The sequence below is a fragment of the Brachyistius frenatus genome, unplaced genomic scaffold (genome assembly GCF_029030835.1).
Source record: "Brachyistius frenatus isolate BFR_SWC_R1_liver_20210118 unplaced genomic scaffold, ASM2903083v1 Contig_5, whole genome shotgun sequence".
Classification (NCBI taxonomy): Eukaryota; Metazoa; Chordata; class Actinopteri; family Embiotocidae; genus Brachyistius; species Brachyistius frenatus.
The window spans coordinates 396,505-411,853 of record NW_027210604.1 but is presented as its reverse complement, the minus strand read 5'-3'; the positions used below and the strand labels follow the sequence as shown (position 1 = coordinate 411,853).

General features: G+C 42.6%; 1 protein-coding gene across 2 annotated transcripts in view; it reads left to right on the top strand.

Moving 5' to 3' along the window:
- gtf2ird1 (GTF2I repeat domain containing 1) overlaps positions 1 to 15,349 on the top strand; it is a 30,333-nt gene that overhangs the window by 14,230 nt on the left and 754 nt on the right. For both annotated transcript variants that reach the window (XM_069716092.1, XM_069716099.1), the window contains exons 9-26: positions 845 to 1,028; positions 3,573 to 3,598; positions 3,959 to 4,085; positions 5,257 to 5,300; positions 5,492 to 5,572; positions 6,268 to 6,420; positions 8,981 to 9,034; positions 9,470 to 9,550; positions 10,493 to 10,676; positions 10,787 to 10,848; positions 11,536 to 11,607; positions 11,715 to 11,982; positions 12,503 to 12,531; positions 12,671 to 12,718; positions 12,809 to 12,886; positions 14,181 to 14,373; positions 14,848 to 14,885; positions 14,995 to 15,104. In XM_069716092.1, coding sequence (XP_069572193.1) covers positions 845 to 1,028; positions 3,573 to 3,598; positions 3,959 to 4,085; positions 5,257 to 5,300; positions 5,492 to 5,572; positions 6,268 to 6,420; positions 8,981 to 9,034; positions 9,470 to 9,550; positions 10,493 to 10,676; positions 10,787 to 10,848; positions 11,536 to 11,607; positions 11,715 to 11,982; positions 12,503 to 12,531; positions 12,671 to 12,718; positions 12,809 to 12,886; positions 14,181 to 14,373; positions 14,848 to 14,885; positions 14,995 to 15,104 — 1,832 coding nt within the window. The remainder of the gene's footprint in view (positions 1 to 844; positions 1,029 to 3,572; positions 3,599 to 3,958; positions 4,086 to 5,256; positions 5,301 to 5,491; positions 5,573 to 6,267; positions 6,421 to 8,980; positions 9,035 to 9,469; positions 9,551 to 10,492; positions 10,677 to 10,786; positions 10,849 to 11,535; positions 11,608 to 11,714; positions 11,983 to 12,502; positions 12,532 to 12,670; positions 12,719 to 12,808; positions 12,887 to 14,180; positions 14,374 to 14,847; positions 14,886 to 14,994; positions 15,105 to 15,349) is intronic.

Sequence of the window (15,349 nt, the reverse complement as noted above, 5' to 3'; positions counted from 1 at the left end):
GCATTCGGTTTCCACATCGCGGCTCACGGGGGACGTGTTTCCAGATGTTTTTGATCCAAACCCACAGCACCAATTATCATTCCCTTTAAAGTTTAGTTCTCATTTAGCGGGAAATTAACTTCACTTCTGTGAATCTTACACGAGGGGGTGTGCGTCCCACCGGAGGCTGCGTATGCAAATTAATGTTTGTAGAGTATCAGATTTATCAATTTGAAGAAAATAAAAACCCCATTGCATTAAGTTTATTCCGTGTTTTCCAGATGACACACTTTCCCTCGGTACACGAACAAATAGTGCTCTTCCAGAAATGCTGTCTCAAAATCGCAAACACTGCCGCTCTGCACTGACCTGGAAACACTCCTCAGCGTGTGAACACGTCACCCGCCAAAACATCCGCAGCTTTACTTATTTTTAACCCCGAAATAAACGTGTTTCCGTGTCCTCTTGTTTCACTCTTCTGTCCGGCGGCAGTAGTGAACAAGACACTTTTTTTTCTTTCTTGTGTGTGTGTGTGACTTCAACATCTTCAAGACGCTTTTAATTAGAAAATTCTTCACGCCGGTGGCTCCGCCCCCTCTACCTACACGTAGCCAAGATGGCGACCGTTCAGTGTCACTGCGTTTCATATGTCTTTTTTGGACCCTTTCTGTTTTTTTTAAGTACTTGTCGTGCGCTGCATGTCTCTTTACTTCTGTACTTTAAGTGTGAAGCCAATTGGATTGCATTGGAGTGAAAATCTTTTTTTTTAATTTTTTTTTTCAGTAGTGGCACGCAGTTTCAGTATAAAACCTACTTCTATTTTTGTTTGTATTTATTTTTTTCTCCACTGCTTTTCTACCTCCAGCTGAGGCGCTGGGTCTGGATCACATGGTGCCTGTCCCCTACCGCAAAATAGCCTGCGACCCCGGGGCCGTGGAGATCATCGGCATCCCCGACCAGATCCCCTTCAAGAGGCCGTGCACGTACGGAGTGCCCAAGCTCAAACGCATCCTGGACGAGCGCCACGGGATCCGCTTCATCGTCAAACGGTGAGCAGAGTTTGATTATCGGCAAGCTTGCGGAAAGGCGTCCCCTCATTAAACTTTCATTGAAGACAGATTTTGAATAAACGGTATAAAAACAAACAAAACCAGCCTGTCTCATCTCGCCTGCTAAACGTCTTGTTTCCCGCAGCACATTGTGTCCCGCTGACTGGTAAACCACTTTTCCCGTTCCCGTCCCAGATGACTCGCCAGCGTGTCGATCTAATGGCTGCTCTGCTGTCCATTTGTTCAAGCTAATTTAAACGAGCCACCGCGCCTTGTTTGAGACAACGCATCCTTTTAACGAATCCTGCAGGCAGCTCATCTGCGTCAATACAATTAGGAAAGATTGAAGATGTGATTAATTCAGAATCGCATCACGGGGTCGTCGTCTTCCAGACAACTTCCAGATGCTTTGATGTGACTTTTTTTTCTTTTTTTTGGGGCACGTCGATAGACTCTGATGGTTAATTCCAGCGGATGGCTCCTTTTAACTGAAACCCAAATTCTGTTATAATAATCACTCTCAGATAATATCACATGTTATTTCCATGTCATAAGTGGTTCGGTTTCAAATTTATAGTCAAATCGATCAGCGTTTGTTTGATGGTGAAAACCTCATCGAGTGTCTTTTTTTTAAAAACCATAATACAGGTGCAGCTTGAGGGAAGATGATGTACAGTAGTTGGTCACTAATGGATGGATGCATTTTGTCGATTGCTAATTCAAAAATTCTTGAAAATAAAATTCTCCTCGTGTTTTTGGTGCTACATTGATTTTTTTTTTTTTTTATTATCTCGTTTTACCAACTATAAAGTTTCCACTCATCCAGCACTTAAATTCATGAAAAGATATGTAAAAAAATAATTCAGTTCCCATCAGGTTACTTAATGCATTCATAGAATATTTAGAAAACACCAAAGCATGCTGATGGTTCAAAAAAACAAAAATCCTGTGAGAAAACCAAAACCAACAGTGTGTTATTCCTCCTTTCAATACGTCCTGACTTTCTAACCCCGTCTGCAGCTTCCAGCGCCGAGTCTATTGGTTCACATCGATGAATATGTAAATATTTAAAAACGGGTCATGAAGGCAGTAGTTTCCATTTTAGAAAAGCCTCCTCAAGCAGATGGGCTCCAGTGAATGTAACTCAAACGGGAGTAAATGGTGCATTGGTCGGGACTATTTTCAGCTGCAGATTAAAACACGTTTGTTGCTCTACTGAGTTTGTGGCAGCAGGACGGTGTGTGTGTGTGTGTGTGTGTGTGTGTGTGTGTGTGTGTGTGTGTGTGTGTGTGTGTGTGTGTGTGTGTGTGTGTGTGTGTGTGTGTGTGTGTGTGTGTGTGTGTGTGTGTGTGTGGGATCGACTCAAAATAAACTCCAGTGTGTGTGTGCTCATGGTAATGAAGGAACATGTGAAAGAGTGCGGCTCACTGATGTGTTTTTAATATTTGAACGGAGCTCAATGGCACACAGAGGCAGAAGATATGTCGGGTTTTGGATACACGGGTTGTTTGGATTATTTTCGGTGTCTTGGACCTTATTTTTGTTTGAAATTTGTTGTTAGAGTAATATATAGATTATCCATCCCTCCATCATCCATACACGCTGTAGCCTGAACAGGGGTGGGAGGGGTGCGACCCTGGACAAGGTCGGCAGTCCATCACAGGGCCAACACACACACAGAGAGAGAGAGACGGACGGAAACAACCCCGAGTGTTCGCGCCCTCAGTCACGCCTACAGGCAGTTTCAGAAACCTGACTTTGGACGTAGAAAGAAGCCGGAGAACATTCAAACTCCGCACGGGGAGGTTCGAGCCGCGAACCTAATCGCCGTGAGGCGACAGTTGCCGCCCACGCAGAGATCATCGCCAGCCATTTTCTTTCGCGTTATCGTGTCGACACGCCACCTTTGAGGATAATAGCGTGCTTTAAAATGTAGAGCTAAGGAAGGATGAAACCTTTTACACTTTTTTTTTTTTATTTATTTTTTTCTGTTCGCACCACCCTCAGATTCATCGAAAAATATTTTGCCTGAAGTCGTGTGTGGTGACTGTTACGGCGTTTTCGGACCAAACGCAGAGCGAATTATTCCCGCGGAGCGAATACATACTAAGTCCATGCAAAAACGCCGACTTCCACAAAAAGACGCCTAAAATGATTCAACTCCAACGGCTGTACTTTGGTCCGAAACGCAACATTCGACTTCATTAATAATTCTGGATGAAAAGTAAAAAACCCAGTTTATATATATTATTATTATCTATTTAAAAAAAAAAAAGTAGTACAAACAGGTGTAAATAAACCTCGACCTAAAGAACTAGTTGTGTCCAAAGATGAATTATAATAACAGCAGGAGTTGGTGTCAGTACATCACATCCACAGTTATTTTCAATCATTGATAACAAAGAAAAGACTCGATTGCATCATTTACACGTCTGATTGTTTAATGTGTTTTAAGATGTGTGATTAGTGATGTTTTCCTCCTCATGTACAGCGTCCGACTCACAATTTGAACTAACAGTCTGTTTTTTTCTTCTTATGTTTCAGAATGTTTGATGAAAGGATTTTCACCGGTAAGAACCTGATTCATTTGGTTTTTCTATTATTATCATTATTCCATGCGTAATGCGAGAAAAAGGGAGAGAAAAATCTATTAAACTAAAGAATGAGCTCCATCTTTTCAAAGGAGACTTTTGGGTAAAATTGTAATTATTTTGGTAGCTTTCCATGTGTGCTTTGTGAGGAACTTCGCTCAGGCATTTAGCCGTACCATAATTATCTAGGTCTTGACCATTAATTACAGTAACTGGCTAACAGAAAGAAAAGAAAAACGCTCTGTCGAGTCTTTTATTTATATATTTACACCCCACAGATGTTTTCTCGGCTAATGGGATGCCGTGTTTGTTTTATCTCCCGTGTCTTGTTTGTTGAAGCTGCTGGCAAGATTGCGAGGGAGGAGGGCAAGCATGACCTCGGCTCCACGCCTGAAGACGGCTTCCCCGACAATCTGAGCTTCCCGCCCACCGCAGCCGAGCTGGTCAGCAATCCTCACAGCAGCAGGTCGGGAGCACAGCCCACGCACCGAGCTCGGCATTACCCCTGCCGACTTTGTTTACGATGTGGAAATGTTGAGACGGCGGCGCGCTGCCAAGTTGTGTTCCTTCAATAACTGGCAAAACTTGTAGAAATACTAACCTCTGATGAGCTTTATTCTGGCAGCAGACCTTCATTTATATTTTTGGGTTTGGCCTTATTTTCTGTGTGTCCTGTGGTAGAGCTTTTAACATGTGACTGCAGATTAAAGAGGACAGTTACACTTTATTAACCATTACCATAGATAGATAGATAGATACTTTATTAACCATTAACATAGATAGATAGATACTTTATTAACCATTAACATAGATAGATAGATAAATACTTTATTAACCATTACCATAGATAGATAGATAGATACTTTATTAACCATTAACATAGATAGATACTTTATTAACCATTAACATAGATAGATAGATACTTTATTAACCATTAACATAGATAGATAGATAGATAGATACTTTATTAACCATTAACATAGATAGATAGATAGATACTTTATTAACCATTAACATAGATCGATAGATAGATACTTTATTAACCATTACCATATAGATAGATAGATAGATAGATAGATAGATAGATAGATAGATAGATAGATAGATAGATAGATAGATAGATAGATAGATAGATAGATAGATAGATAGATAGATAGATAGATACTTTATTAACCATTACCATAGATACATATTTTATGAACTATTACCACCCAGCAGATCATCTGTTAACATTTGTAGGAACTTAACTTCAGGCATTAGTCAACATAATTTAGCAAATCTTATTTTGTTATTATAATTATTTATATATCATTAATTTATATATATTTTTAATTGTATTGTATATTTATTTTAGGCGTATTTGTATTTGTATTTTTTTTCTTTGTGTACTTTAATTCTTAAACTGCTGTGACGACTAAATTTCCCCGCAGCGGGATTAATAAAGTCGTTTCTTGTTTTAGCTTAGTTTATCTATCTTTTCTTACCTTATCTTATTTTAAAGACAACCATTGTATTTCCTATTCCACAGGCTCAAATTAGCCATCTGATCTTAAGTAATGCCAGAAAACAAAGATGTTTAATGATTTGTTTTTTTGCAGTTTGCTGATCACCAACCTGCCTTTTATTTTACCTCACAGATCAACAAGTGCTTGTGTGAGTCCCCTGGCTGACTGTGAAGCAGGTACACGTGCTCATAAACGCAACTTTCTGTGATATTTCACCGCTCAAACTAACACGATTTAACTAGGAGTCGTAACCATCCTTGAAAGTTTATCTTCCTGTCGTGTTTTGCGGTCCGATCAGCTCCGACACACATTCCAGACTGTTCAACACAGGCCATAAAGCACTGAACGAACTGTTCAATCCCCGCAGGTCCTTCGGGAGACTGCATTCCTTTGAGAAGGATTAAAACAGAGCCTCCAGACGGGGAAATCATTCAAGTCACCGTGCCGGGTAAGACAGCGCACATTAGCAGTGATTTGTTCGCGGCTAAAAACACAAACACGACGTCCATACAGGCGAACCGCAGGTCTGTGACACGGTGGCACGACACCAAAATCTCACCGGCACATCGTGTTTCAGACTTCAACACCTCTTCCTCCATTTCTCTCCCTTTACTCATGCGAGTCCAACTTTGAACACTTTAAAAATGCAGCTTCCGGTTGGGTGAAAGGCTGCAGCGAATAGAAACGTCTTTAAGCTTGATTTAAAGGACGAGGATGTTGCAGTAGACCTGAAGGTTTCTGGGAGTTTGTTCCAGATCAAAGACTGGATATAGAATTGTTCGTTGCTTCCGAGTCTGGAAAATGAGGCCGATGCGGAAACGCCTTAAGCTGCAATACCACCGAGTGCCACTAGAGGTCGGCTCCAAAAAGCCTCCGGCTCCATAGACTCCCATTCAACTTCTCTCATGAAATACTCAGTCAATACATTTCCACTACGAGTTATCTCGGTGTTGTTAGCTAAAGTCAGTTTTCTGGAGGTCCATCTGAAAATAATCCCACCATCAATTCGAAAAATTTGCCTCAAAAAGATGTGTTTTTGGGGGCGTGTCTATTTGATTGACAGGCCGGTGGTGTAGTCTTGTGTTTTATTGTTCAGCAGATTAAAACCTGCCCAAAAAAAAACAACAATGTTTGCTTCTCTAGACGCCGGCACGAATGCGGAGGAGCCCACCGAGCCTGTGGCCGAGCCCGCCGCACCGCGTCCGGCCACAACCTCCTCGCCCTCCGCTCCCGCCGCCCCCTCCTCCGCTGCCCCGGCTCCCCCGGCTCCGCACCACCCGATGGAAAACCACGCAGGTAACCGCCCCTCCGCCTTCAACCCCCGCCCTCTCCCGACTGCCGACGCCTCGGTGCCGCCCGGCCCGCCGCTTCACACTCAGGCCTGTTTTTAGGGCGCTAAATAATCCGCAAGCACGTATGAAATCACTTTTCTCTGATACTTTTATCTTCCACTTCCTCCCCCCCTCCCTCCCTAGTCACAAGTAGCCACACCCCCCCCTATAAGCTCCTAAAGACCCCCCCACCCACCACCACCACCACCACCACCACCTCCTCTGACTCTGACCCCGACTGTAGCTGCTCTATCCCTCCAGTCCTACCCGGACCAGCTCTCACCTGTGAAAGGCGCCATGCATCAGCCGACTCACCGACTCACCTTTTAACCATCGGGAGCACAAACCGGAACGTTTCGGTGATCCGGGCCAACGCACGGCGCACGTTTGCAGATGTTGAGTTACGTGTCCCCGTCTAGCGCTGCTGCCCACAACAATAAATAGTTAGTTATTGTATTAGAGAAGGTCCCGTTGAGACTCCCCCACCCCACCCCACCCCACCCCCCCCACCTCTCCTGCCCCAAATAGAGCTCTTTCTCTCCATTAAACCGTAGAGTAAGCTGACCAAGAACATCTTGAGTAGACGCTTCTGAACCGCCTCGTTCATCAGGTGCCATTAAAATGCGGTCGGCTTCATTCACTTAAATTGCAAACATACACATGCAGATTTATTTGTTTTTCTGCTGCAGTATAATGGAGGAGGTTATTCAGTTCGTGCTGCTGTAAAGATTACTTTTTTTTTTTTTTTTTTTTTTTTAAAGCAGCTTGCCTTTCTCTTAACACGTTCCTCATTACTCTGGAAAATCCACAAAACATTCGCCAGGTTGGATGCAGACGATTTCTCAGAAAAAGTGAAAAAAATACAGGATTTAATTTTTCTCTTTTTTTTAAACGCTGGAAACACTACAAAGAAAAAGATCCTTTCAAAGTGATGATGTCAGAAATCTTTAATCTCAAATTTTAGTGAACTGACCCATTAAAGTTTAACAGATCCAGAAAGTTCCTGCACCATGAACAACATTGTCTGAATTAGTTTTTTTTTTTTTATAAATTAAACTGACATATAAATGAGGAAGTGCCACAGAGATGGAAGAGTCTACTCAAAGTGATCTTGGTTGTTTTGTTTTTTTAAGCAAACGATGCCTTCAGGAGGCGTTTTTGTTTTTATTTTGTTGATTCGATTGTGCTTTGTTTAAGTTTTCTTTTCTTTCACAAATGACCACTAAAGGAAAGCAAATGAAGGTAAGTGCAGCAAACGACACATCAAGTATAATTCAAAGACAAATGACCTGTGATGAAGTATTCAAATGCCTCCATTTGCATAGATTACGAGTCGACTTAAAGTAGGGATCCTGTCACGCTGTGGGCCGACAGACCTTTTTAAATTAAGTGTAATTAAGGTATAACACAGTACAGCAGAAGATTGCGTATAAGAGGGTCTGCCATGGTGGCAGATTGTAATTCCAAACAACACACTTCATTAAGTCATTTACAGGTTGTTGTTGGGATTTTTTTTTTGTGTGTTTTTTTTTTTTTTAAATTTGCGTCTAACTTAAGTGACGCCACTTATACAAAGCTGCAATTTTACTCTCAATTACCCAGAAGGAAGCTCGAGTGCTTGATCAAAATGTTTAAACCAGGAGCTCCACTGCACACGCGAAAGCTTTCTCTGCAGCTTTACAATGAAATCAATCACGCACGGCGGTCGGGTTTCTGGATTTATTTTTTTAAATTTTTTTTCCAGTGTTGATGTTTGCACCCTCTTCCTCCTGCAACAAAGACACACGATCTAATACGACGCTTATTACTGCCGAACTACACCCGAATGTCTCTAAACATGTCTGACGCAGCTCCAGAACCAAAATGAGAGGGCCTTATTAGAGGGCCGCGTGTAAAGTCAGGAAAACGGACGCTCGGCGGATTTTGAGCTGTATTTCACTTTTTATTGCACCACGTCAGAGGAAACACTTCGCCGTTGTAAAACTTTTGACAGCCGAGTCGTTAATTTACAGCCTTCGCGGAGCAATAATTCAGCGTGATCGCGCTGTCGCGATACTAATCCGCTGAAAAGATGATACACGATAACGGTGAAACTATCAGCGTCGTGTTGCACCTGTTATTTTGTGCTTTTAGACGAAGGGCTTCACAAATGTCGTGTTTTTAATTGTTGTAACTTTGAGCCCCCGTGGTTATTGAAGCTCAATAAAAGATGAAAGAAACTATGTACAGCATGATTATTATCACAGGAATTTATTAAATATCATTGTTTACCAGGCAGTGATACCCCCCCCCCCAAAAAAAAAAAAACAAACAAAAAAAAAAGATTCCTGCAATTTTCCCACAAAAAACCTTTTGGGGGGAAAAATCCGCCGCTAAAATTTTGCATTTTTGATCGCGACAATTACAGAAAAAAACCCTCCTGGAGGGACATTTGAATAATAGAGCTGATCTTTTTGAATGAATTGTTTTAAGGCAGCTGTGTGTTGCCGTCTGCCCTCTGCTCATGTGTGCCTTGCCTCTTGCAGCTGAAGCTCTGTCACCCGGCGCTGCTTCCCAGAGCATCAGAAGATCCTCTGAAGGTACGGTGGGCCGACTCTCGTCTGTCACTCTCGCTGCGTGAAGGAATTTAACCTCCTCAGAGGTGAAACAAGAACAGCTGCAAATGTTTCGCCCACCTGAAGAAATATTTGACCCTTTTTTTGTGTGTGTGTTTTTTTTAAGATCCTTTTTTTTTTTCTTCCCCCACCTCTTGCTTTCTCGCATCCATTTGTTCTGTTCTCCGCTGATTAATGCGCCGCGTCCCGACCCGGTAACGACCCGGTCGGTTTGTCATTATCAGGTCAGCGTAGAGGGGGCAGCTCAGATTTATCAAAATGAAAGCTGGCGAGTGGAGACGTGGTAATGTTTCGCAGGGTGGCGAAAGCCCTCCACGACCTCGCACTCGTAATTCTCTACTCTCGCTCCGGTTGCCGACGTGTTTTTTTTCTTTTTTTCTTTTCGTTTTTCATTTCCAGCGGGGAGTCTGGTGGAGGACATCGGCGAAATGATTCTTCAGCTGCGGAGACAAGCGGAGAGCCTCTTCAGCATCAAGTACGGTAAGCTACCTGTAGCGGTGGAGCCTTCGTCCTCGCTCGCGTGGAGGGCGGGAAGTTAACGCCGGGCTCCATTAACTTTGCAGCGCGGCTTTGATCTCTCCACACACACACACACACACACACACACACACACACACACACACACACACACACACACACACACACACACACACACACACACACACACACACACACACACACACACACACACACACACACACTGTATACACACACCCTCAACCAAAGCACAGCACTCTAAAAGTTGAAGCTTTTAAAGTCTATTTGAATATTAATATTGTAACATTTAAGTTTTTTTAATAATTCAACACATCAGAATAAATCAGTTCAGCGTTGAGGATGGGTTTTGGTGGGGGGGGGGGGGTGAGAAATCTTCATTTCACATCGGAGTGAAAGCAGAGGCATTAAATGTGTCACGGCACAGGTGGAAGTGGTGAAATAATGGCGGTATGTTCAGGGGATTACCGCCGAGCCGTACGGCTGCAGCGGCTCACGTCAGGTCACAGTATCACGGTGTAATGTTGTATATACATCATGTTGCGTATTGGAAAATTGTCTTTGCACAGCTACAACATGTAACACGGTCCAGGAGGTCGGTCTGGATGGGTGTTTACCGCCGTCATCACAGTTTACATTTTTTATTTATTTCCATTAAGTTTGGCGAACACAGAAGTTTATTCAAAACCAGTCTGATTCTCTTAACTTCTATTTAGTTGCCGTGTAGCCGGATCCCAGCAATCACAGTTATTATCACTCATAAGACCAAACCCAATTATTAAGATCCAAATTATAAACTAGAATGATCCTTTAAAAAAAAAAAAAAAAAAAAAAGGTTTAAATTAAATCCGTCGATGATCTCCTCCTCTTCCTCCTCCTCCTCCTCCTCCTCCTCCTCCTCCTCCTCCTCCTCCTCCTCCTCCTCAGCCGAAGCTCTGGGTCTTCCCGAACCAGCCAAGGTGCCGTACTCCAAGTTCCAGATGTACCCGGAGGATCTGTACGTCACGGGGCTGCCGGAGGGAATCTCCCTCCGAAGGCCCAACTGCTTCGGAGCGGCCAAGCTGCGCAAGATCCTGGCCGTGAGCGGTCAGATCCAGTTTGTTATCAAACGGTGAGTAAAGAAAGTGTCGCATCACTTATATTACTTTATTACACTTTCATTTTAATTTACGGTTTTACTCACTTGTTCCTTTATTTTTTTTTATTTTTGCTTGTCTTCAGGCCGGAGCTTCTAACTGAGCCAATAAAACAAGAGATGCCTTCCATCCCCGTCTGTGATTCAGGTACGTCTGTTATTTTTTTTTATTTTTTTGGAGATGTTTGGAATCAAACCATGAAATGTCATTAACCGACTAAATATTATCAGATTTGTCTCCATCGGGAAGATGGGAAGGCTTTGTTTTGTTCAAATATAGGCGGATATACACAAAAGCGTTTTTGTTCGGGGGAAAAAAAACGTGCACCGAATTTAAAGCCACTTTGCAAGATAATGAATCTGTAATTATTTTCAGTCAGTCACTCTTCCCGAGTTCGAGAAGGGATGACGATAGAGGCGGATGTGAAACGTGCAGTCACTCCACGCATTGTAATATTTAAAAGCTTTGAAAGATGACTTACAGTCTTTGCAGACTGTGCAAAAAAAACAACAACAAAAACCCATCTACCATCTGGCAGCTCATAATGTAGCTTTAAAGATGTTGTTTGTACCGTCCTCCGCCAGGTTGAAATTAGGAGGTCGAATCCAGTTCAAGCGCTATTTTTAAAGCAGCTCTTCCAAAGGAGAAAAAATAAATAAAATCCTTGCAGGGATTTCCTGCAGCTGTCTGTCCTTCTTTTTTTGTTGTTGTTGTAATAAATGTATTCGTGACAAAGCAACGAGAAGCGTCTCCTTAACGTTTGTTGGATTCAGAAAATCTCACAAAAGCAAAAGTTTAACCTTTTAAGATGTTTTTTTTTTTTTTTCTTCAAAGAGCTGGACGCCAAGGACGCGACGCCGGCAGCGGAGGACACTGCGGCTATATCCAAGAGACCCGGATTCTCAGGTGCGTTCATCTTCCAACGTTTCACCTTCAAAATCCTCTTTGTTTATGGACATTTATCGCCCTCGCTTCTTAAACTACTACTAAACTACTGTCCCGCCGCCTTCCAGAGTGTCTGGAGTCCAAGCTGTCCCGGATCGACCTGGCCAACACGCTGCGAGAGCAGGTCCAGGACCTGTTCAACAGGAAGTACGGGGAGGCATTGGGCATCAAGTACCCGGTCCAAGTGCCTTACAAGAGGATCAAGAACAACCCCGACTCGGTCATCATCGAGGGCCTCCCCCCCGGCATCCCCTTCAGGAAGCCCTGCACCTTCGGCTCCCAGAACCTGGAGAGGATCCTGGCGGTCGCCGACAAGATCAGCTTCACCATCACCAGGTGAGGAAACAGCCCCCCCTCCGCCCCCCCCCCCCTCCGTCCCTCCCCCGGTCACGTGATCACTTTACCAGACGTTTCCTGTCAGTAACACACAGTTTTCCTAAATCACAGAATCAAATTGGTTGATTTGTAAAGAATAAATGATCTGCACCGGGGAGAAAAGCATCTGTGTCATCAACTAGTGACAAGAACCTGAAAGCTCTCAGGGTGCAAAGTGAAACGTTTTCTGTGATTTTAATAATTTTAAATGTATTGAAAGTTTTAACAATTTAAAAATTCTCTTTTTATTTTTATTTCTATAAGATCAGACGCCGACAGTCTTGAATACGTCGTTGACCAGTGGACGATAGAAAGCAGCTAATTTTGCACAGCTTTTTCTTATTGGAAATTAATTACTGCTTCATTAAACAACGTTACATAACTGGAATTTCTTTTCACAACATTTAAATTTTTTTTTATTCTGTTTTCAATCCTTAAAAGTGACTTTTTAAATAACACCTGCTCGTATGTTGTTTTTCAGACCATTTCAAGGACTTATTCCAAAACCAGGTGAGAACCAGAATCTCATTTCTCATCATAAAATCGGATTTCGTTAACCATCGTCTCGCGCGGATAGCTAGAAGTAATACCATGTCATATTGAGATTAATATATTTTTTCTTCTTCTTTTTTTTCTTTTTTTTTACCAGCACCTCGACGAGTCACTTTACTAAAGAAGGCCTACGCTTCGATCAGTGGTGAGGAGGGAATGTTTTCTATAGGAGACGAGGCTTTTTCTGTCGCCGAGTTTTGAATGTCGACACTGACGGCGTCTCTTCCTCTGACAGATGATGATGACATTAACCGCATGGGGGAGAAAGTCGTCCTCCGAGAGCAAGTCAAGGAACTGTTCAACAAGAAATATGGTAAATCGCCTCGCAGGTGTTTTGGGAGTTTTTCGACACTGAATCTGAGAAGTTTCTTCTGAGTTTAAAATTTAAAAAAAACATACAAGAACCACTCAAACAGATCTGTTGTTAGGTTTTCTCTCTATGAATGTTTGATGTTTGGTCAGATGAGTAACATCCAGTCTGCCTTTCTCCTCAGAGCAGAAAACAACTGTTGAAATAAACATTATAACGCCTGAAGCAGAATTGATTTGTAGTTGAAATACGTTTCTGCCGTCTAAAATGATTTATGATGTTAATAATAAAGTTATGCATCAACGAACTGACGATTTTCCGGGAGGAAGTTTTGAGTATTTTGGCGTTAAAAAGAGAATTATTGAATTTATTATGTTGATTCAACTGCTTCACATTTTACTCGTGATCGTGATATTTTTTTTTATTCTTATCAAACCACTACTTTGCCCTGACGTATATGACATATATTTTCTCTTCATTTGCTCTCTACCGACGGCAGTGTGTCGAGGCCGAGGTGACATTTTTATGAGTAAATCTTATTTTCAAATCGGCAGCAAACACTTGTCTGACTGACTGGGAGCCAAAAAAAAAAACCTAACAACTTCCATCTAAATATGTGCAGCCTCTATTTTTAAATCAATGAAACCTGACCACTAATGGAGCAGGAAGCAGTTTCATATCATATCAATTATACAAATGATCAAATTTCACGAACCTGCGATCATGTGACAGAGTTGTCTTGTTGCTCTTTTTTTTTTCTTACAAAACCTATGAAATCAATCAATCAATCATCCCTCCGTCTTCTTCGATTGGCCGTTACGCACAACAGGAAACGGTCATGCACATTGTGGACTCCGCCAAAATAAAACCACCAAATTTCACATTTCTGTGACAGCTTACGCAAAGTGAATAAAAGTCGGCCGATGAAAACAGAATTAAATGTTAGAAATCAAAGAAAAGTACGTCACTGTCCTTCAGCACTTCTCCATGTGATTAATATCGTACTCATAGTTGCGTCCCCACGTTATTTACATGAATACGCTCCGGGGCGACATCACACTCTTAAATACTCCACCTTGTAATAAGAGACTTCACACATTCACCTCAGGCAGATTAAAACGTGCTCTTCTCTACAGTAATAAGTAAATACAAAAAATAAAAAATATTTGAATTTACAGCCAACAGTTGACTTTTATATGTAAATGTGTGTTTAATGTGAGTTTTTGTGTGTGTGTGTGTGTGTGTGTGTGTGTGTGTGTGTGTGTGTGTGTGTGTGTGTGTGTGTGTGTGTTTATAGGTGAGGCTCTGGGCCTGGACCGCTCCGTCGTGGTCCCGTACAAGCTGATCCGCGGCAGTCCGGAGTCCGTCGACGTCGGCGGCCTTCCGGACGACATCCCCTTCCGCAACCCGAACACCTACGACATCGTGTGCCTGGAGAAAATCCTCCAAGCCGCCGATAAAGTAACATTCAACATCAAGAGCCAGCTCCAGTGAGTGCGCAGACGCCTGAATATTCAGCAGCCCCGTTGGCCTGTCAGCACTCTTGTGTATTTCAGTGGGAATTTAAAAAAGGGGCATGGTGGTGGTGGTGGTGGGGGGGGGGGGGTCTTTGCTTCTAGGTGGTTAAGCTCATTATGGTTTATTTACGCTGTGGATTTAAATCCAGCTTTTGAGATGTCAAAGAATAAATCTCCCACTGCAAAATGTAAATAACATGAAATAGTGAACAATATTTTGACGGTGAAGCAGTTAAGCTGTGATGAAAGAATGGAGGCAGGAGCTTAAATCATGCAAAATTCTCTTTTTCTTTATATATTTAAGGTACGAAATGTGTGCAGCCAGCTAATGCAAATCACTTCCTTGTTTTGTAAGAGTCAAACAAAAAATATATATATATATATATATATATGTTGTGATTGCACCTCTGAAAAACAATGACCCAGCTTTTTTTCTGTCCCACACAGGCCTTTTGCAGAAATCTGCAGCCAGGCTTGTAACACAGGTCGGTGTCGGTAAACTTCCTTTTTTTGTGTTTTGTGGAAGTTAGAGCGTCCTGTTGCATTAAAAAAACAACAACAACAACAACATGTGCTCCGTTTGTGTGTCTGCAGCGGGAACAGACGCCTCCACCAACCGACGAAAGCGCAAGAGAGTCCAGGAGAGCAGCCGAGTACCCGCCTCCTCGGACCTGGGCTTATCGACCAATCAGATTCCAGTGATGGTACGTTAAGTTAGGCGTCTTTTTCGTCGTCGTCGTCGTTGTTGTTGTCGTTGTTCCTCACCACGGGAAATGATGAAACGCACGACGTCGGTGAACTGTGTCAGCGCAGCCGAGGTTAAGCTCCGCCTATTGAGTCTGTAACTTCTGTCCAAAACTAGTAACTCACTTGTTTTTTTGAAGGCCAAACATAACGAGGCCAGATTTCATAGTTCAAACGTGGTTGATGAAGCGCCTCGAACTGAAGA